This window comes from Octopus bimaculoides, chromosome 10, assembly GCF_046866305.1.
Source record: "Octopus bimaculoides isolate indiv1 chromosome 10, ASM4686630v1, whole genome shotgun sequence".
In the NCBI taxonomy this organism is placed as follows: Eukaryota; Metazoa; Mollusca; class Cephalopoda; order Octopoda; family Octopodidae; genus Octopus; species Octopus bimaculoides.
The window spans coordinates 6296953-6320497 of record NC_142937.1 but is presented as its reverse complement, the minus strand read 5'-3'; the positions used below and the strand labels follow the sequence as shown (position 1 = coordinate 6320497).

Below are 23545 nucleotides of genomic sequence, written 5' to 3'. Positions count from 1 at the left end.
TTCAGCTTGAGCAGTGTCATTGCAAATCAGTGTGTTGGTTACACACTGTTTCCGTATATTTTAGACTGGCCGATTCAACCTTGTTTTAGAAGTAATAAATACACGATATTGACCAGCCACAAAAGTGGTGCCTCTGTTGCTCTTATGGTTACTTTTATAACTACTTCATTTTTGCCTGGCACTGAAGAATATTGTGTTTCTTAATGCAATATGTCTATAAAGGGATATTTTTCCTGGATGAAGATTGCAACTTCAGGCTTTTCAACAATCCACAAATGTTAAGATGTTATATAGGGTGTCCACAAGGTCTGGGTACATGGAGTAAATAAAATCATAACATAAACAATTAAATTTAAGAAATAATAATTTCTTGAAGTATGTGTTAATCCCCATGTGGGTACATGGAGTAAATAAAATCATAACATAAACAATTAAATTTAAGAAATAATAATTTCTTGAAGTATGTGTTAATCCCTATGTACCCAGACTTTGTGGACACCCTGTATATCAGATATTGCATGTATATCTATTTCTGGTGTGAAATATTTTCATTTATATTGTGTATTTCTAACATAAAAATGTAGTGATACTATCCAAGACATTTCTCACTGAATGTCCCACAATTTCAAATAAACCAATATTATCTTTTCTCCCTTCTGGAAATATGTTAGATGGAATATATGAGTCTTTGAAAGAATGTTTTTTATTGAAAATGTCAGAGTGGTAATATACCTCACCAATGAAGATACAGTTGTGGTTTATATGATATAGTGTTGGACAGTTATCACACTGTTATATCTACTTTTCTATATAATGAATTCATGGTAAATTTTCTTTTTAGTTAGTATACCTAGCAATTTTATGAATATGGTAAGGTATCAATATTCATAAAATTACTTAATATATAGAAGAAAAAAAATAATACATTTGATCAACAAAATCTGTGAATGAAAAATACTGTATAAGATGTATGTACTTTCATCTTCTTGATATAGTATCAATACTGGTTTTATGAATACTGATACTTTTGTTGAGCAAATAAAATGATCAAAAGAAAAATTTCATTGACAAAAATCAGTTTATGCGCCATGTGTTGCGCTGCATTTACCATGATCCAAGTTTTGACATTGATACAGTTTACTCAGTTGTATGAATAAATAAATGCATAGTTAAGTGACTTTTTTGAGAGAATGATTTATCACAGATATCACAGTGATATGGTTTCTCCCCTGTATGCGTACGCTTGTGTTTAGTCAAGACACCATTTTCAGAGAATGATTTTCCACAGATATCACAGCAATATGGCTTTTCTCCTGTATGAATATGTTTGTGTTTAGTTAAGCTACTTCCTGCAGAGAATGATTTACCACAGACATCACAATGATATGGTTTCTCTCCTGTATGAATACGTCTGTGAGAAGTTACTTGATCATTTCGAGAAAATGATTTACCACAGATATCACAGTGATATGGCTTCTCCCCTGTATGAGTACGTTTGTGTTTAGTTAAGACACCATTTTGAGAGAATGATTTACCACAGATATCACACTGATATGGTTTCTCTCCTGTGTGAGTATGTTTGTGCTTAAACAATTGACTACTTCCAGAGAATGATTTTCCACATATATCACAGTGGTACGGCTTCTCACCTGTATGGATACGTTTGTGAGAAGTTAAGGTATTTCCACGGGAGAATGATTTTCCACAGATATCACAATGGTATGGCTTCTCTCCTGTATGAATATGCTTGTGTTCAGTCAGGTGGCTACTTACAGAGAATGATTTACCACAAGTATCACAGTGATATGGCTTCTCTCCAGTATGAATACGTTTGTGTTTAGTTACATGACCGTTTTCAGCAAATGATTTTCCACAGATATTGCAGTGAAATGGTTTCTCACCTGTATGAATACGTTTGTGAGTGAGCAATTGATTATTCTGAGAGAATGATTTACCACAGATATCACAATGGTATGGCTTCTCTCCTGTATGAATACGCTTGTGAGCAGTTAAGTGGCTACTCTCAGAGAATGATCTACCACAAGTATCACAGTGATATGGCTTCTCTCCAGTATGAATACGTTTATGAGTAGTCAGGTTACTACTTCCAGAGAATGATTTACCACAAATATCACAGTGATATGGTTTCTCTCCTGTATGGACACGTTTGTGTTTAGTTAAATGACCATTTTCAGAGAACAATTTACCACAGATATCACAGTGATATGGTTTCTCTCCTGTATGAATGCGTTTGTGTTTAGTCAAAGGACTAGTTTCAGAGAATGATTCACCACAGATATCACAGTGGTATGGTTTTTCTCCTGTATGAATACGTTTGTGTTTAATTAAACTATTTCCTATAGAGAATGATTTACCACAGATATCACAGGGATATGGTTTCTCTCCTGTATGAATACGTTTGTGTTTATTTAAATCACCACTTCCAGAGAATGTTTTACCACAAATATCACAGTGATATGGCTTCTCCCCACTGTGAATACGTTTGTGAGTAGTTAAGTGACCTTTTTGAGAGAAAGATTTACTACAGATATCACAGTGATATGGCCTATCTTTTGTATGACTATATTTGTGAGCAGTTGAAGCATTTCTGTGAGAGAATGACTTACCACAGATATCACAATAATATGGCTGCTCTCCAGTATAGATGTGTTTGTGAAAAGTTAAGGTAACCTTTTTTTGAGACACTGACATTTTTACAATGGTATAATAACTTGCTTATCTCCCAACTGCATCTCTTCATAGAAAAGAAAATGATCCTTGAAGTTTCACATATAATCCACTTTTCTGTAATTTATTCCCACTCACATATTTTTATGTTGCTGGAGATATTTCTACTCATATATTTCCATCAGCTGTGATCTTTGTTGACATTAGAAGATGTAAACTCCTTTGTAAATTTTTCCGAGTTTAATTATAATTCAAAATCTTCTTATACACATGCCAGGCACAGAAGAGAAATGTTGGTATTAAATTCAAAGCAGAAATATTTCTCAGTAATTTACCATATATCTATGTAAACAGTTCTCTGCAACATCTTCCTTTAGTCTTTAAAAGATGACAAATTAAAGATTCTGCTCTATCAATGTCATCTGATATTCTGAAATAATAGAGAAAATATATATAATATAGAGGATACTTAATATGTTAGAAATTCATCATCATCATCATCATCATTTAATGTCCATTTTCCATGCTGGCATGGGTTGGACAGCTTGAAAGGAGTTGGCAAGGTCAGTGGGCCACATCAGGTTCTATAGTCTGTTAGAAGACTATGATAAACAAAAGGGGGCTAAGAACTGAGCCTTGGTGAACTCCTACCTGCACATTAAATTCATTGCTATGCTCAGTGTTGACTTTCACTTCATTGACAGCATCCTGTGCATGGCTTGGCCAACTCTCACACAGACACACATACATTAATACATTATTTATATATATATATGTAAATAAAATATGACAATTAATTGGTAGCCATGATAAAACTCTGAGTTTCGGATGTCGGGGCGGAAACCTGCACCGGCATCTCTTCAGTTATCGGGCCATCAAAAAATGCTATGAAAATAGCTTGATAACCGAAGAGATGCTGGTGCGGGTTTCTGCCCCAACATCTGAAACTCAGAGTTTTATCATGGCTATCAAATAATTGTCACATATTACATTTACAGATAAATTCCTCTATTTACATAATATCGAGGTCTCTTTCATTCTTTTGTTGTCGTACCATTGTCATGTATAACGCTATTATAGACTTTAGTTAATGTTTTAATTACATTACTATAGACTATAGTAATACATCTATGTTATCATTGACGATAGTTAATTCAATTAATAATATCATAGGTTCCTTGTATATCCAAAGATGATAAACTGGTTAATTACTTTTCCCTTGAATGAAATTTTTGATAATTATTTTGTGAACACACTTTGGCAATCCTTCAATTGAAGTAGCAAGTCTATCAAAATTCCCAGTTTGATTTGTTCGGCAATTTCCATAAAGAATCTTTATTTACTTTTGTTTTCATGCCCTGTTGAAGCCAACATTAGCTTTGAAATAAGTGATATATATATATATATATATATATATATATATATATATATATATATATGTCCCATCATGGCCACAGCCCTAGGGCCAAAACACATAACAGAAGAATATATAAATATACACACAGTAGTACCTCATTTTGGGAGACCTTGGGTTCATGAGTTTTATTTTTTAAGTACAAGATCCAAATTTTGAACGAAATGTAAAAATTTCTACTATCATAAATGCTTCTGTGTATTACTGTGAAATTTATAGAGAGTGAAAAAAACCCAGCTTTTTCTAAGCAAACAATCTAGACCTAATTTTTAAAAAGAAATCTGCAAGTCCGTCTACGAGTGCTTGTGAATCGGCGGTCGCGTCTACAAGTGGTGTGCGCGAGTGAAGGTGATTCAGAAAATGATAATAATACTATTCTCTATTATAAATGATCTTGACATTCTTTTTACTTTACATGAAATATTCTTTACATTCTACTGTTGCTTTATTGTCATTTATTTACGAGTATTATAAATTTTATTGGTAAAATATTTTTCTGGGAACGAATTACGATTTATAACATTGCTACTATGGGAAATAATTGCTCTGCTTTACGAGTGGTCTCCGGGAACAAATTATATATCATTAATGGATCAAATAACTGAAAAAAAAAAAAAAACCAGGAGCACACTCTAAGGGAGAGAACTCGTGCCGTTTAAGGATCAGACTGTATATTATTATTATTATTTTTTTGTTTGTTTACAAATTAACTGGCCGTAACGGTTTTCTACTTCCAGTTTGAAGAGAGGTTATATGCCCGGAGCCACTGGAGGAATCCGACAAGTCGTCTATGTCGCTAAGCGCTTTATGGATACGAAATCATCGGTCACTCTATGACACGACATATATTAACTTCATGTATATATATGTGTATGTGTGTGCGCAGCGCTGAATGATCGGAAACGTGGATTCAGGACGTTTCTACTTCAAATAAATAGATATATAGATATATATATATACTCTGCTTTTTGTGTACGCACGTACTTTTTCACTCGATTATAAACGCTCAATAGATCACATTCCTTACCCGTTCCCCCAGTATTACTACATTTGATAGGTACATTTTTGACAATGTTTCTGGTACGAGTTATGTCTCTAGACTCGTAAGGAGAAAAAGAGTTTTCAAAATTGAGTAGATTAATGTCAAAAGGTAACAAATGATACAACTATCACTCCACAGATGCATGGCTAGTTTCACTTAAACAGCAACATCATACACACACACATATATATACGAAACTTTTCAACAGAAAATAACACACACACACGCATATATATATGGCATTCGGGGTTGGTCTCAGAAACGTAAAACTATTCGGCAAGTTCCGTAAAACATTTTAATTTCTTTAGTTTCTTTTTCAGCTTACACACAGACCTCTACATCCACCTATCCATACATATCGACTGTTCCAGTTGATCCGTGAAATTAACGTGCAAGTGGCTGAGCACTCCACAGAAACGTGTACCCTTAACGTAGTTCTTGGGGATATTCAGCGTTACACAGTGTGACAAGGCTGACCCTTTGAATTACAGGCACAACAGAAACAGGAAGTAAGAGTGAGAGAAAGTTGTGGTGGAAGAGTACAGCAGGGTTCGCCACCATCCCCTGCTGGAGCCTCATAGAGCTTTAGGTATTTTTGCTCAATAAACACTCACAACGCCCGGTCTGGGAATCGAAACCGCGAGCCCGCTGCCCTAACCACTAGACCATTGCGCCTCCACATCCATACACACAAATATACATACATGCACATAGACACATACATACACAAAAATACGTAAAACAAGCGATTTGTGAAAGCATAGAGCATGTATATTTATGTATGTGTATGTATCTATATGTATGTTTCACTGTTCAAGTCGCCCGTGCAATGAAAGACAATGTGTGTATGCGCGACCGTGTTTTTCACTGTTCAGCTGCAAAAAATAAACATTAAAGAAATAAACATTTTATACAGAAATAGCCGAACAACAGTTTTATCTGTCTGAGACCACCCCCGAAGAATTGCCTATCCTCTACCATTAGAGTCTATAAAGATAAGCACTTTATAGATGCGAAACCATTGGTCACTCTATGACCAGACATATATTTAACTACTTGTGCTTCTTTTAGGTTTAAGACACTTACGTGAAGCCCTTTTATCGGGTTAAAATATAAAATCTTTCTGGAGAATATCTCTGAATTTAGGCACTGTTTGAACACAGTAATAGATTGCAGTTTCATGAAGAATACAACAATTTGGTCGTGTGTGGACAGTTGACAACTTCGTCAGAAAAGTCTGCGCATGTAGACGGTGTATCACTGAATGTTTACCATTTTCTTAAAATTCCGGTATGTTAATAGCAGTGAAGTGATTGGTACTGTCAGCAAATCGAATAGCTTCACTTCCGATTTTAGCACCCAAATGGTTATACGAAATAAAAAAGTGTAATAGCTGGGTTGGCCATGAACAAAAATAAATGAATAAATAAAAAGAAAGAAAGTAAAATATGGTGAACGTTAGCGATAGGTAGCACACACAAGTTGGAATTTCCCCGTTTTACGGAGATTTTTCAGATTTTTTTTTCCCACGGTGCTCTTGGAAATGATGAGGAGCATGTTTTTATTAAAAAAATTTTTTTTTTCGAAAACTGATGTTTTTTTTTCACCAAGAAACATGGAAGGTAACTTTTTCCGTTACACTCAAACACCCATGTTAAGAAATTCATAAAAATGGGGTTAAAAAGATATTTTTTTAACGGAAAGGTTTCTCCCATCGTTTTTAAGTGCGTAAAAAGTGGGTAAAAAGAAAACATTATTTTTCGAAAATTCTTGTATGCTGAAAAGATGTTCCCCATCACTTCCAAGGGCACCGTGCTAAGTGTTTTCCGGTTTTAAGTTTTTGAATGGAAGCCACTTTGTTTCTGCTATGTTCGTATTATGCCATAAACAGAGGAATCATTACTATGTTCGAGAGAAATGGAATAACTTCCGCCCCCCCCCCCCATTTTCTCCCAAATTTGTTTATTTAAAAAATTCTTTTTGACAAACACCCCCGTTTTCGGACACGGAAGTTCCGGAGAATTGCATTCCCCCTTCCTCCTAATTCTTCAATTTTGACGTTTTTTTCCCCAACACTAACCGTGACCCTAACCCTAACCCTAACCCTAACTCTAACCCTAAAATCCTAACCCTAGCCCTAAAACCCCAACCCTAACCCTAACCAACAGCAGAAATACCGATGGCTTGGCTAAATGACACTTTTCAGCTTCCAACACCATAACAAGAAGTCAAAACCACACGTACAAGGAAAAGGAAGAATACTGAATTTCTAAAAGTAGACCCTAAGAAGAAATGATATTGAATATATATATATATAGGAGGTGGGGGTGAATAAAAGAAATTGATTATTAAATAAAATGATTAAAAGGGGAAATGTTGTATAGATATTGTAAAAAGTGGTAGGAACCCACCATTATAAATAGACCAATAGCCAGTCATCAAGAGAGAGTTGAAGAGTTGAGAGTCAACAGTTCTAGTCAGTGTCTGGTGGAGCTATTAGTGATAGTAAGACAGAAGAAGTTAGTGTATTACTATTCTGGTACAAAGAAATGCAGCGGTATCCGCCAACTAGTAACTATTGTGGCTACTAGCGTGAAACAGCAACTACAGTACAACGGCAGTCACACATCAACCCAGTGGGAGGAACCGACGTTACAACAGACTCTATGCCCCTTTGCACAAGTGTATGACTGTCAGGGCCTCTGAGACAAACATGCAAGATGGAATATAACTGCTTTTGGGCTTATTGAGTGGCGGTGGAATGAATCCTCTCAAAATTTGAGACGCTATGATGTATTTTCTTAGAGATGGAGGCTTATCAGATGTTCACGAGCTTCTCCTTGGCTCTCCAGACAGAAGACTGATGTAGTGGCTAACCCCACCTTTCACAGGTCCTTGTGACCTTGCAGTTATGTAAGATATTCTGTTGAGTATTTGTTTTGGATCTTGGCTATATACTGCAGGCATGGCTGTGTGGTGAAGGAACTTGCTTTACAACTATACGATTCTGGGTTCAGTCTCACTGCATGACCCAGGATACCAGTGTCTTCTATTATAACCCATAGCCAACTAATTCCTTGTGAGTAGATTTGGTAGATGGAAACTGTATGGAAACCTGGTGTATATATATTCATGTGTGTGTGTGTGTGTGTGTGTGTGTGTGCGCGCGCATGCATTTGTCCCCATCTACTGCTTGACAACCTTTGCTTTGGCTCAGGTTGGAACCCGGCCATAAAAAAGACCATTGCTGGTTTGTTTATGTTCCCATAACTTAACAGTTTGGCAAAAGAGACCAATAGAATAAGTAAAAGACTTAAAAATTAAGTACCGGGGTCAATTTGTTCAATTCCTCTGTTCAAGGTGACATACCAGTATGGCCTTGCACCCAATGACAGAAACTATAATAGTTCTGCCAGTGGTTCTGTATGGCAGTGAAACATGGAAAAATGTTGGCAAAAATGACCAAAATGCTAGACACAGCCCACTGATGATATCTATTGAACAACATTTCCCAACCAGGGTTCTCTGGAACCCTAAGGTGCTGCTAAAGGTTCCAAAGGGTTCCACAAGAAAGTGTGAGATAAGCTAATATTAATTTCATGATCGTAATATTACTATACATACACAACATATTATTGGTTATTGTAATATTGTAATATAGAAATCATCCTATCTAACCTATTATGTTATAAAAAAAAATATAACAAATATATATGATATTTACCACATGAACTACGATGAAAAAATATGAGAAAGATATGGTATGTAATTTTTTTTTGTGTAGGGGTTCCTTGAGACATGTAATTTATTTCAAGGGTTACACAAGGGTAAAAAGGTTGAGAAACACTGTTATAGAAGATTCTCAAAGAAGTCACTTGGTGAGATAGAATTACAAATGAGGAAATCTTTCTGGTAAGCAAAATCTTACCACTGCAAACCATTGGGGTTCTTCATCATTATTACCAGGTGGGTCATATTTTATGCCATATGTTCTTGACTGTTTTTTAAGTCATTAGGGTGTGATTTAAGAGATTTGGCTGCTATTTCTAGGGGATTCTTCCTTGGTTTGTTTACACTTAATATTGTTGTTTAGGTCAGTTGTAATCAGGTAAGCATGATAAAAGGTGTTACAACTGTGACCATTCTGTGTTTTTGTGTATCTATGACTGCATTGGGCATTCCTTAGTTACTAGCAGTAAACGTGTCAAAATCTCATATGATTTTGTTTGTTAATTTCCGGAAATTTTTTTAAATTTCTTTACTCCTCGAGAAAGTGAAAGATGTATGTACGTGTATATGAAATGGACATGTGTGTGTGTGTGTGTGAGAGAGAGAGAGAGAGAGAGAGAGAGAGAGAGAGAGTGAGTGAGTGAAGGTGTGTGTTGTCATGTATGTATTTTTTTGTATGTATGTGTAAGAGGCACTCACTCGCTGTCTCTCTCTCTCACACACACATTGTGTGTGTGTGTGAAAGTGACGGAAAGAGAGCCACTTACACATACATGTAAAGAATGCATACATGACAACACACGTTCACTCACTTTCACTTTCTCGCGCGCGCGCACACACACTCACGTCCATTTCATATACAAGTACGTACACCTTCCACTTTCTCGAGTTGTACAGAAATAAAAGTTTTTTACGGAAATTAACGAACAAAATTATAAGTGATCTTGACAAGTTTGTTGCTAGTAACGAAGGCCCCTGCATCGTCCAGTGAGTAACTTCTTGTTTAAAGACAGTAGTACGTTTGTTGTTATGATAGAAACTTGATCGCTATTTCTAGCGTACCGAACGACCACGCAGAGGTTGCCTTGTTTACTATTAACATCTGTGACTGATGACCTTACTTTGATCTAAAACAGTCTTCAACGATTGAGAGTTCCTGCATCAGTTGATGTATACAAAAGCATGTGCTTTACAAATGGAACCGTGAATTATGTGTAGCTGTCAATGACACGATTTTATAATGTGTGACAGCAACGAACTTACTGATGATGAGAATGTGGACGAAGAATTGCAAACTATGAAGGAAACTGTTTTCGGTATTTAAAAAAATTTCTTCTGTATATTAATTAATTACAAAAATTATAAAAGAAGCAGTCATACGTCCCAAACTAGCTGCGATCTTTTTTTTTATAAAATATTTTTTGCTGTTTTAAATTAGCGATTAAATATTTATTATTAATTTAAACATTATTTACACCCATATTGTGTTGGTGGAGCGCGGGTAGAGGGTTACAACTGTTTTCCAGAATTGTTTCCACTTTACATTCTGCGTTCAAATCCTACCGGTTTTCACTAACCTCGTCCGCATATCTAGATACTGTAAATTAAATGCTTATACGCAAGCGAATATTACTATTTTAGCAAAAAGAAATTCTATATTTATTTGAAAACGCTAACACGTCGTCATGTAATACAGAAGAATCTTAATATTAATAATAGTGACAAAACCCATTCTTTGTTTAGGATTAAATGCTATAGCAGACTCATTTAACCTTTCGTAAGATGGGTATATATGAGAATGCACAAATTTTTGGTGCCCTTTGAATTTTACTTATCCTTCTCATCTCAAATACATTAGTCAACAAACTAGTCTCTATGTAGTCGTTCGACTTATTAGAAATAGCAGCTAAATTATATATCCCTTAAATCAAGCATTACCATCTTTAAAAAAACAACAAAACATTAGATAACGTAGTCTTAGATACACTGAATAGATAAAAAGGTGGGTTGGTCGTAGATGGAACGCTTTTGATGATAGCCTAGCGGTTACATTAAGAGCAAACTAGGAGCTTAACCGAAGAAAGAGTCCTCCTTGTTTATCTTCCAGCTGAGACTGATCAAATAGGCAGACCTATGATCAAAAACATTCAGACTTGACTATCCCCTCTTTTCTTCGGACATAATGTACTGTAGATCCCATATTGCATTTTCCAGTCTCCAAAGGGAGACTTAACTACATTTTGTAGCAGATCGAACAACTACGTAGAGGCTAGAAGCACCTGCCTCTGAGCGCGCTTAAAAAAAGGAACTTTGGATTTCTAACTCCGACGGAAGTTTTGGTGGCGATGAAGTGTGCTAGTGTCATTACATTTCACTTTAACACAACAAATGTTATTGTTGTTTAACCCAGGTCAGCCCAGACCATGAATCAAGCTGGGACAGCCTTTATCCCTGCTTCGATCGCGGATGTTTCGTCTTTTTCTATATCGGTGTCTATATCGTCTAATATATCCTTCTTTATTGTGATTTAAAGGAGATTCCGATCAACTCAAATTCACTTTAGTACTTAACAAGTTCTAATTTTGGCGATTCTGAAACTAACCGAAACATTTATCGAACACTTGTTTTTGGATTCATTTTATAGGAAAAAAATGTCATTTCTGCTTTTGAATTTTTGGAAATTCTAAAAATACAAACAGAATTTTACTTCTTTAATGACTAGTCGCGTTTTAAATCGAATTGAAATTCGCTGCACATTCATTTCAGCGAATCCTGTGCGAGCTGAATTCTATTTGGGTTGTTCGAATCTCTCAAACCACACCATGCCGTGTTAAGAAAGAAGGACATTTGAATAATGTAGTTCTCGGGACACTTTGCCTGAGAGAAAAATAGACAGATGGTCACATCATTGATCATAGATCTTGCTCGATGATGGCTGACAACTGACAAACACGAACTTGTTTGAAGGTGGATGGTATGTGTACAATTTCTTCTCGTCGATCGAAATCATTTGGTTCGGTTACTCGTTTTATCGATCCAGCTGTGATTTTTATAGGTCAATTTAAATAAGAATCCGAATGAAATTCCTGAAAATCGCAAGTCTCACCCATTTCAATATTGTAGACAACAGTTTTTGAATACAAATTGGATGGGGTCAACAACAAAATAATGGTGTTGGCCAAGTAAAAGAGGCACTAAGTATATTCTGTGACAGCGAAAATTGCATGATGAAGTTTCGAACTTAAACATATATTTCTATATAAACTACGGGTTAACTCTGATCGAGTCAATCTATTTTAGTATTTCTGTTACTGTGTAAATAGTCGTTAGCAGTTTTTCGTCGATCTCTCTCAATATGTATGTATATATGTATGTATGCGCGTACGTATGTACGTATGTACACCACGCTCTCTCGTGCGCAATATAATATCTGGCGAGGGCTGCAACAAAGGTGGTAACCTTTTTATTTAAGGCATTTATTTTGATCAACTTTGTTTCATTATTTTAAAAATTTAGTTGATTTGTGAAAAAGTTAGCTGAAACGAAAGTTTTGAGAGTTATTTCCCCCTGAAAATTATTTTCTTGGGGTGAAAAAAAAAGTATAATTTCTAATTTTTGCACAAGGCAGTACATGTTGAGGAGAAGGATAAGTTACATCGACCCAGTGTTCAACTAATATTTATTTTATCGATCCCGAAAGGATGAAAGGCAAACTTGGCCTTGGCGGAGTTTGAACTCAGGACGTAAAGAGTCCGAAGAAATAACGCTAATCTTTTCTATTCGAGGTACAAGGCCCGAAATTTTTGGGGAGTGGGGGCCAGTCGATTAGGTCGACCCAGTATGCAACTGGTACTTAATTTATCGACCCCGAAAGGATAAAAGGCAAAGCCGACCCCGGCGAAATTTGAACTCAGAACGTAAAGACAGACGAAATACCGCTAATCATTTTGTCCGACGCACTAACGATTCTGCCAGCTCGCCGCCCTAATAGTAGTTATAATCCTTTCTGCTATAGGTACAAGGACTGAAACATTGGGAGATGGGGATTATCCATTGCATCGACCCTTGTGCTCGGCTGGTACTTATTTCATCGACCCAACCCTCAAGGGATGAAAAGCAATGTTGACCTCAGCGGAATTTGAACTTAGAACGTAAAGACGGACGAAATGCCACTAAACGTTTTGTCCGACAGGTTAACGATTCAGTCATATTTCTAACTGCTGATTCATTTGCTTACTAATTTTCTTTGTATTTTATTGAAATATTGAAAATAAGTTCCATATATTTATTTGGGTTTTTGGCTCCATTCAGAAAATGAAATCATGTATTATAATCAGTTTAAGTTAGCATGGTGGGGGGCCTTACTCTCTCTAAGTTAGATTTATAACTCAGTATATTTGGCTCAAGTCAACTTGGCGTAGACTATTTAGCATAACATTAACCAGTGTGTTCCACCATTATTTAAGGCAGCAGCATGTGATATAAATGAAATACAACTGCTATTTGTAGCTGGTTGAGTAATTTACATATAGGCTTTCTCATCATCATCGTTTAACGTCCGCTTTCCATGCTAGCATGGGTTGGACGATTTGACTGAGGACTGGTGAACTAGATGGCTACACCAGGCTCCAATCTGATCTGGCAAAGTTTCTACAGCTGGATGCCCTTCCTAACGCCAGCCACTCAGAGAGTGTAGTGGGTGCTTTTACGTGCCACGGGCACAAAGGCCAGTCAGGCGGTACTGGCAACGGCCACGCTCAAAATGGTGTATTTTACGTGCCACCTGCACAGGAGCCAGTCTAGCAGCACTGGCAACGACCTTGCTCGAATGTCTTTTCACGTGCTACCGGCACAAGTGCCAGTCATTGTCTCATATTGAAATAAGTTTATGAGCAATGTGAAAAAATCATGCCTTGAATTTCATAAAACATTTTAACTCTTTCTTGGCCATATTTAATAAATTCTTGGCCACGTTTAATTAATCTTTGACCATGTTTAATTAATTCTGAAAATGAAATACTGTATTCCACCTGGTTTTATTCCTTTTCTTTATAGCAAATTTTCCCTGTTTTGAATCTCTACTTTTCTCATGTCAGATCTCATTCGAGGAATCAAAGACCCAGAAAAAGTCGAAACCCTTGAGGAACTGAATGTTGTGACTGAGGAAGGAGTTGAAGTAAAACGATTTTCAGATCAATGTTTTCTGATTCGCATTGAATTTATTCCTACAGTTCCTCATTGTACACTTGCTTCACTGATTGGTATGTTGACATCTTTTCTTTCCAATATGTTTTAGATATCATCAATATTATCATTATCATCATCATCAACATCATTATCATTTTATTGTTCATTTTTTTCATACCATCATGGGTTCACTGAGTCTCCTGTCTTTTTTAACATCCTCTTCAATTTCTAAAAGGAGTAGTTCATGCTTGTACATATAATGTTCATGCTCCACTGGTCATCCACCTTTCACCATCAATTATCAGCTTCATTAGATCTAATGCTTTATTGTGCTAGATCATCATTAACATTTGATATGCATGCTTTTCACAAAGTTCCTTCAACACAATATGGGACTGTGGTTTGGTTTTTGTAATTTAAGAATGGCCAAAGCATGTTCAACTGAAATTAACCTTTTTGAATATAAAAAGAATGCTGCCTCTTGAAAAATACTACAGTCTTACAATTAACTATTCATTATATCAGGTGGGTATATTTTTTGTAATAAATCACTGGATGGATATCAACATTTAGACTGTTTGTGAGAGAAAGCAAATTGAGATTGTAATCTGGTTTCAATAACTGTTTGGAGATATTTCTTCTCTTGAGTTCATTTTGATTCAGTTCAATAAAATTTTCTCTCTTTATAAAAAAAATACTTTGAAATGTAGAATGCAGCTGAAACTACAGTAACACGAATTGATACATATCAAGCAAAAATACAACAACAATAATAATTTCTAACTTGGGCACAAGACCATAAATTTGAGGGCGGGGCTTAGTCAATTAAATCAAGCCCAATACTTGACTAATATTTTGTTTTATTAACCTTGGAAAGATGAAAGGCAAAGTTGAATTTTGCAGGATAAAATGTAAAGAAACAGAAAAATTACTGTAAGTCATTTTGTCCAATCCACCACTGGTGCAGCCATCCGGTTCACCAGTCCTCGGTCAAATCGTCCAACCCATGCTAGCATGGAAAGCGGATGTTAAACGATGATGATGATGATGATGATGATGATCTGTTATCAAAGACTTGATAATCTTTCTAGAGCAGGTATCATGATAAAATGCATCTGGTACACCCTGGAAAGGGATTGGTGTTTGGAAGGGTATCCAGCTTTTGAAACCATGACAAAATATAACATATGAGCAAGATGTAATATTCTGACCTGTCTAAGAGGGCAGTAATTCCAAATAAGAACTGACTCGATCCCTGATGACCATCCGATCCATGCCAACATGGAGTGTGGATGTAAAGACAAGGATGATGGTGATGATCTATATCCTGCATCTTTTTTAACATCAGCCTTGTGTGTTACATGTTATCAATGGGCCAAGCATAGATTCCCTGCATTTGTAATGATGAGAATGAAAAATGAATAAGCTTCTGTGCAACAGTGTAACCTTAATTGTTCTTTGAATTTCAGATTTGTTAATTTCACATTAAAAATTTCCATCCCTGGAAATTCCACATTTTATAAATGTTCTTTATTTATATTTTGTTGTATAAATTTATAGATTTTATAACTCTTTCTCATTTTGTTAAAAGTTTCCTTTAAATTCTTTTCTATGTTCAAGGTTTATGTATGCGAAATAAACTTCAAAGAGACTTTCCTGAGCTACATAAAGTAAGTCCACATGTTCTATTGTTTCTTTTGCATGAAAAACATGGATGTCATCACCACATGAGACAGTAAAGTGTTTAACTACCAACGGAAGAGTCAATGTCTTCTGTATCTTGTCACTAACACAACACAATGTTGATAGTCTTGATACCTTTTATCTTTCTTTTCTTATACTTCTTTCAACACTGGTTGTCAAGCAGTGGCTGGAGACAGACAGACAGACAAACACACATGTATGACAGGCTTCTTTCAGTTTCTGCCTATCATATCCACTTTCAAGGTTTTGGTCGGCCTTGGTCTATAGTAGAAGACACCTGCCCAAGGTGTCACACAGTGGGACTGAACCCAGAACCATGTGGTTAGGAAGCAAATTTCTTACCACACAGCCACATAATTCTTCTTAACTCAGTCCCTTCTGTTGGAATAAGAAAATCACAAATAGCTGGGTTGATAAGGTGTTTGGCTAATTGGGTCGACTAAACTTTTGATGTCTGAACCCAGGACAGTAACTGTTTGACAGTTTTTAGGACTATAGAAAAACAAATTCCCTGATTTAAATTACTGAATATTTGATTAGTTGATTGATCTATGTTAGCCATTCCCAGCCTGAGATTTTTGTCACATCAATGCAATAAAGTGCAGTGCCAACTGCAGAATGTGAACTGTTGACATTGTTTCATAGCCCTGTACCTTCTTGATCTGGCTAACTGCAATTCTTGTATGTGATTTGGTTAGTAGATTCACCTTCTCCTTTTTAGCCATAGCTGAGCAGACTTTAGTTTGAATTAGGTGCAATCCCATGGTCAGTCATGACCGAAAGAGGTCTTTATCTTTTATACTTACTATATTTTTGAAAAATCCATGATGTATCATTTGTGGACTACTAACATAGAAATGGTATTGTGGCCTCATCTGTTTATCTTTGGCATTTTAAAATTAATTCCTTTATTTATGATTTCTTTAACAGTTGGACATTTTTGTGAAAGAAGGAAGCCATGATATTGAGGAAGACAGTAAGTAATGCTCTTTCTTTCCACTTTTGGTATTCATTTCACTTGTTTTGAAATTGTCACAGAGTTGGTCACCAACACACCCAAGGGTTTGGTTCATGTGTATTGTTTCCTTATTCAGGCTTTTGAGAGCTTCTACAGGGTCACTCAACATGCTAGAAACAGCACCTAAATCTCCTTTGAATCACACTCTGTCATCTTAGAAATGCATATGTTGGATAATGCAGTATCTGGTTTCCTGTACATGGATAAAAGATGAGAAGGTCATGGTTAGAATGCTATTGATCAAAAGTCTGCTAAATCAGGTATGAAATGGAGCTATGCAGAGACCGTGATCTTTGTGGGGCTTCTAGTACTGGTAAGATTAGTTAGATAGGGGTAGATAGGAAGCAGGATTCGTAAGTTACTTTCGCAAGAAGTAGCATATCAAGATTTGGCAGTATCTTCAGGCCGGAGACCTGATTGGTCCTGAATGCTTTCATTTGAATAGAGTCAACTGTAGGTGACTAAGTGCCTGTCTCTGTTCAGAATTCTTGAGTCATAGCCATAAATAAAAGACTGTACAGGTGACCAGTCAATCCCTCACTTGCAAGATTCCACACAGATTTGTATTTATTATTTGTATGTCATTATCTTCACACATTTTACTCATGTTTCACACTCTTTGCCATTTGGAAGATCAGAAGTGGCCAATTTTTCCCAAATGTGCTGATAGCTAACTCACAGAAGTCTTTCATCCATCCTTTTATTACTCTATGAGAAAATAAAAGCAGTAAGCTGGCAGAATCATTAGCATGTCGGGAAAAATGCTGTATAGCTGTTTAGGTTCCATGTTTGTTTTGGCATGGTTTTTATGGTTGGATGCTCTTCCTAATGCCAACCATTTTACAGAGTGTACTGGGTACTATTACACAGCACTAGCATGGGTGCCTTTTATGTGGCACCATCACCTACAAGCCCGCAAGATTAGTGATGCTCAGCTGGAGAAGGTCACAGGGGACAAGGTTACTTCCTCATTCTCAAGTATTAATATTGCTTGAAATATTTCAGAATTGGTCTCATGTGTGAGCAGCACAGGTGCGACTTTTCAGACCAGCAAGTGACCTCTGCTCTTTGGCACAAATGTTACATACATGATTATCCTCAACAACAGGAGCCACTTGTTGATCATCATGCACTTTGATGTGTCGTTTCAAGCCCCTAGCTGATAGACAAACATTTCTACATCATGGCATGTTGCTATGCTGCGTTTGGCGTAATCCAAGTCAGTTCTCTGTACATGGCTTCTTTTGTGACTTTCATTCATATACATATATATATATATATATATATATATATATATGACCATAGGATTGCATCTAGAAAGTTACTCTCCGAGGCACAAATTTGGGCAAAGTTGTTTATGGAAGACCAGCCTCCCCTCTCCACGCCACTGATGTTACCCAAGGGAAAAGCAAAAGCTGATACAGCTTGGCACCAGTGATGTCTCAACTCATTTCTACAATGTGTGGAAATGAGTTACTCAAGAACACAACACAGCCCAGTCCAGGGATCAGACTCATTACCTCATGATTGTGAGCCTGATGCTCCAACCTCTGAGCCATATATATATATATATATATATATATATATATATATATATATATATATATGTATATATACTTTATTTAAAAGCAGCAGAAATATAACAAAAGACTGTTACTCTGAGTTTCACGTTCCCGTTCATCGGACAACTCAGAGTAACAGTCTTTTGTTATATTTCTGCTGCTTTTAAATAAAGCATATTACTCTACCTCTGGTATTTGAGTACTCTTTTTTCCACCTTGTTGCACATTTCATGTGCTTACTCCGGTATATATATATATATATATATATATATATATATATATATAAAATTATTTAAAATTATAATACAGGGTATCAAGAGATACCACCACGCTGAAAAAATAGCAGTCAAATCCTGACTCCAAAACCACAATAAATGTCCGCAAGGCACGATTAGCGAAGACGAAGACCAAATAAACCAGTAAAAATAATAAGATAATTTCAAATCCTGGATTTCTCGCTTTGCATAAATGCTCTGCCTTCATCAGTGAAATATACTCAAGTACATAAATACAAATACATGTATATAAACAGTATACTTACATATACGGACGTACACACACATATATATGCACGAGAAGTTGTTTAGGCGGGCTATTTAAGCTAGTCGTGTGCATACGTGCATATATATGTGTGTATACGTCCGTATATGTAAGTATACTGTTTATATACATGTATTTGTATTTATGTACTTGAGTATATTTCACTGATGAAGGCAGAGCATTTATGCAAAGCCAGAAATCCAGGATTTGAAATTATCTTATTATTTTACTGGTTTATTTGGTCTTCGTCTTCGCTAATCGTACCTTGCGGACATTTATTGTGGTTTTGGAGTCAGGATTTGACTGCTATTTTTTCAGCGTGGTGGTATCTCTTGATACCCTGTATTATAATTTTAAATAATTATTACCTTTGATGGTTTTTATTCCCATGCTGACCACTTGATAAGATCAATATTTTAAATACCGATCTTATCCTTATTTATATAAATATATAAATATATATATATATATATATATATATATATTGGTATCTGATAGTCTTTCACACCTATTCTGTCTACAAAATTTCATTCACAAGGCTTCGGCCAAAGTTATGGTAGAAAATACTTGTATAAAGGTGTTGTACAGTGGGTTCAAATGTGGAGCCTTGTGACTGAACTGGTCCAGTCTTGAGGCCGTGTTTTATGCTGGGATGTCCTTCGTCTTGCCAACTCTTGTACTGTATTTTCCAGCATAGAACTTGAATTATTTGAACCAAAATTTACAGCCAACAAATGCAGGACAACTTATATACCAAGACGAATTTGGAGGACAAATAACTTCATGTGAAATGCAGCAGGATTTGGAAAGACAATGATGAGTGATGATGTTTCAATGTTTACACTACATGCTACATCATCTTGCCAGAAAATACAGTAACCACATCTTTTAACTTGTAGGACTATTGTGCATTTAGTCTAATACACATTAATGCAATATATTTTACTGTTTCCAGTGTTCACATAATACACCATTTTAAAATTATTTTTCACAATTTTCACAGTTCGTATTTTTGTTATTTTCAGTAAACCGGCAGATAAATGACAAAGAACGAATAGCTGCTGCCATGGAAAATCCGAAACTGCGTGAATTAGTAACACAATGTGTGGACTTTGAAAGTCTTTGACAGTAGATTGCTGTGGATTTTAGGAATTTCTTATTCTTTTTATCAGACTTGTTTTATATTTGTTGTCATTGTCTTTTTGTGTTCTTGTAACTGTTGGCTGTTTCTGTAATGTTTGCTTATGTGGAAACTCAAGGTCTGTCTCTTGTAGGGCAAAATGTACAATTGATGGAATTAATACCATTGTGTCAGTGGCTAATTAATTTTAATATCGCCCCTCCTTCCCTCTCAATGGGAAAAAAGGGAATATTTCCAGGTTAATTAAGAACTACATTGATTATGAGGAGATTTCAACAAAAAACTGGGTGATAAACTCATTGCTAATTTTGCTAACCCATTGCCCTTTGTTGTTATTGTAAGTTCCTTTACTAGAATCTAAGGCCAAGCATTTGTAAGTGGGTGGGTATACATTTATGTATATGTGTGTGTATGTGTGTGTGTGTGTGTATTATTCTGTATATATTAATGTGGATATACAGTAGAAAATCACAACACTGCAATATTCATCATGAGAAAGCATCTCATTTATATGTATAGTGCTGAAAAGTCTTGTGCTTTTTAACACTATACATATAAATGAGATGCTTTTTAGCACTATATATCTATACAAGATGCTTTCTCAAGGCAAATACTGCAGTGGCAGTGTTTTATCTTTCTACAGTATATCCACATTAAGTATGATATGTAGATTGCTATTCTGAATTAATACTGCTTGCATTGCTAATGTACACACTCAACCTCACACATTGTATTGATTCCCCTCCCATACTATCAAAAGTTATGGAACACAATGTGTTTCATAAGTGGAATTTGAACTTGATACCAAACAGAATAAAGCTAAATATGAATAACACATTTCCTTCATATCCACCATCTTCTTTTTTCTTGTCCTGCTATCTATATCTACACTGCATTCCTTATTCTCAAAATAGTCTTAAAAAGAATTATTTTGTGAAACTTCAACACAAAACAAGAAAGAAATTGAATAACCAAATAAAGAACAAAACCAACAAAACAACACAAAAGCTATTTATATTAGAAGGATTAATGGGATAAATATTTAATGAAAGACAGATATGTGTTAAAAGTCAAAGTACCAGTCATTAGGGTAAAAGTTTTCACCATCTTGTTCAATTTTTAGTCGGCCCTGATCCAGCTCAGCTATGTTAAAAGGCGTTCTAGCATTGACCATCCCATCTTTTCAGGCATAATTTTATATCTCAGGCTAATTATCCAGTATGTCCTTGTATTTTTATTGTTATTTTTAAAACTGGCAGGGTGTGTATGATTTGAAGGAGCTATGACTGTTGTCTTTAGTTGATTGAACAACTATGTAGAGGCTCCCTCATAAGCTCGCCATATTTTAGGTTGTTTATTTTGGTGTGTGTCCTGCTACCACTGTTACAGTGTGTATTTGGCAAGCACTCTCTCTTTCTCTCTCTCTGGCTCTCTCTCATATATATATATATATATATATATATATATATATATATATGTATGTATATATGTGTTATGTGTGTGTGTGTGTATGTATATATATATATATATATATGTGCATTTCTGCATTACATGTAGAAGCCGTGACGAAAGTCAAAATTATGTAAATAATAATATTTATAAGTTTAAAGCTTATAAGCGATCACTGTGTTGACTAAAAAGAGTAGTCTAATATTGGGGCATTTAAGCCCTTGACAGAAAAAAGTGGGTTTTTATATGATATTTAGGTAATAGTTGACTATGAAATGTCAATGAGAATGTTATGTAACTTAGGCATAGGGTGATGAGGTCACAGAAATATTGGAAACCACCAGCAAGCAATGTGTTCACATATAATGCTTCACTGCCATTCTTTATCACAGTGGTATCCAACAGGTATTGTGACATCCCAGTGTATTGTAAATAATATGATGAGGATAGTCGTAAGGTTTTAAGTTTTAATGACATAATTGACCTCTGCTCCTTAGAGCTGGCTGATGTTGTGTCACCTCAATTCAGGCATTTCTGACCTACTTTTTTCTTCTCTCATCACACTCCTGCTGTATCCACTCATAGGTTCTAATCTGATCACTATGTCCAATTCATTTTCTTAGAACATTGGTCCCCTGGAAGTCCCTCCTCATGTGTTTCCTGCTGGTGTTGGCTTGCAGTAGCTCAAGAGAAACATTATGGCACCAATCTCACTGGTCTTAGAGGGCCTGCAAAAGCCATGGGCACTTCTTCTAGGTTAAAAAAAAATATTGATAAGGAGTCATGTGCTTTAAACATAGATAAAATGACAAGGGCAAAGTAAAGATTTTAGGGAGTTCTGCTTTATTGGTATAATTATTTCTTTTGACCAAAGCATATGGCCAGTTTCTCATTTTGGTGAAGGATATAATTTATTAATTGCTTAACCCTTAAAAGCTTCTCCTGTGGAGTTGTATCCTACGACTCTGAGCAACTGGAATGTATAATTTACAAGTGTTAAAAGCACCAGGAACTGCTGAGTCTTTGAAATTACACATGCTACATTCTTGCCAATAACATTTGCTAATTTTAATTGAGATTGTCTTTGTTCCATACAGTAAATCTCACTCCTCTATATTTTCGTATAAGATCTTATTGACATGTTCCTAGTTAGCTTCATGGATTGTTCTATATCCTGCCTCAGGGAATGAAGTCCCCAGACAGTGCAACATGCAGTGGTCTATGTTTTGTGAAGGTGTCTGATATGCTGGCCATATAGGAGATTCACAGTATCACCATTGATGTAGGTTAAACCCCAACATAATCTTGATCAACATTATTAATTGTACCAAGCTTTCCAGATACCTTTGGGCTATGAATAGATTGGAAGGATTAAAGGCATTTTCTTTCTCTGTCAGCTAACTAATAATAATTCTTTCATTTATTGGCTTCAAATGCCCTAGCTCAAGGCCAGAAATTATGGGGAGGGTAAGGTGATAAAAGCATCGCTATTTGATCAGTACTTCTTCATGTTACTGTAAAGATGAAAGGCAAATTGATCTTGGCAGAATTTGAATGCAGAATGTTAAGAGCTAGAACAAATGTTGCAAGGCATTTTGTGCAATGCTGTAACAATTCTACCAATCTACTGCCTTAATTATAATAATAGTAACAACAACAATAATAATCCTTTCTAGTGTTGGCATGGGGCTTGAAATTCAGCAGGAGAGGTTGGTCGATTACTTTGATCCCAGTATTTGGCTGGTACTTATTTTATCAACCCTTTCAGGGTTGATAAAATAAGTAATAATGATAATGATAATAATGTTCATTTGCCTCATGAGTAATTGAGAAGCAAGGTGAAAAAATAGACACATGCAATCCTTTTAAATAGGAGATGAAAAAGGTGAAGATAATGTTGATTGTTGTTAGGGTCTTGGGGACAGTCTCAGAATTTATTGAGAGGAATATAAAAGAAATGGGAATAGAGTGTCCAGCTGAGCTATTTCAAAATGTTTGCCTCTTTGGTATGGCCAGAATTATCAGGGAAGCTTTAGATAATTGAAAATAACAAATAGCATGGCTACAAGTA

The 23545-nt window shown here is 35.7% G+C and overlaps 2 protein-coding genes across 2 annotated transcripts; one reads left to right on the top strand and one right to left on the bottom strand.

Moving 5' to 3' along the window:
• Window positions 1–685: 685 nt before the first annotated feature.
• On the bottom strand, window positions 686–6468 carry LOC106882331 (uncharacterized). The gene is made up of 2 exons (XM_014932975.3): window positions 6231–6468; window positions 686–3118 (listed from the first exon to the last, which is right to left on the bottom strand). Exon 2 carries the CDS (start codon window positions 2710–2712, stop codon window positions 1138–1140), a length of 1575 nt encoding a protein of 524 aa, XP_014788461.1. The 5' UTR covers window positions 2713–3118; window positions 6231–6468; the 3' UTR covers window positions 686–1137.
• Window positions 6469–9688: 3220 nt separating this feature from the next.
• LOC106882332 (cytosolic iron-sulfur assembly component 2A) lies at window positions 9689–20860 on the top strand. The gene is made up of 5 exons (XM_014932976.3): window positions 9689–10189; window positions 13970–14134; window positions 15681–15730; window positions 16695–16740; window positions 19910–20860. Exons 1-5 carry the CDS (start codon window positions 10114–10116, stop codon window positions 20008–20010), a joined length of 438 nt encoding a protein of 145 aa, XP_014788462.1. The 5' UTR covers window positions 9689–10113; the 3' UTR covers window positions 20011–20860.
• Window positions 20861–23545: the final 2685 nt, after the last annotated feature.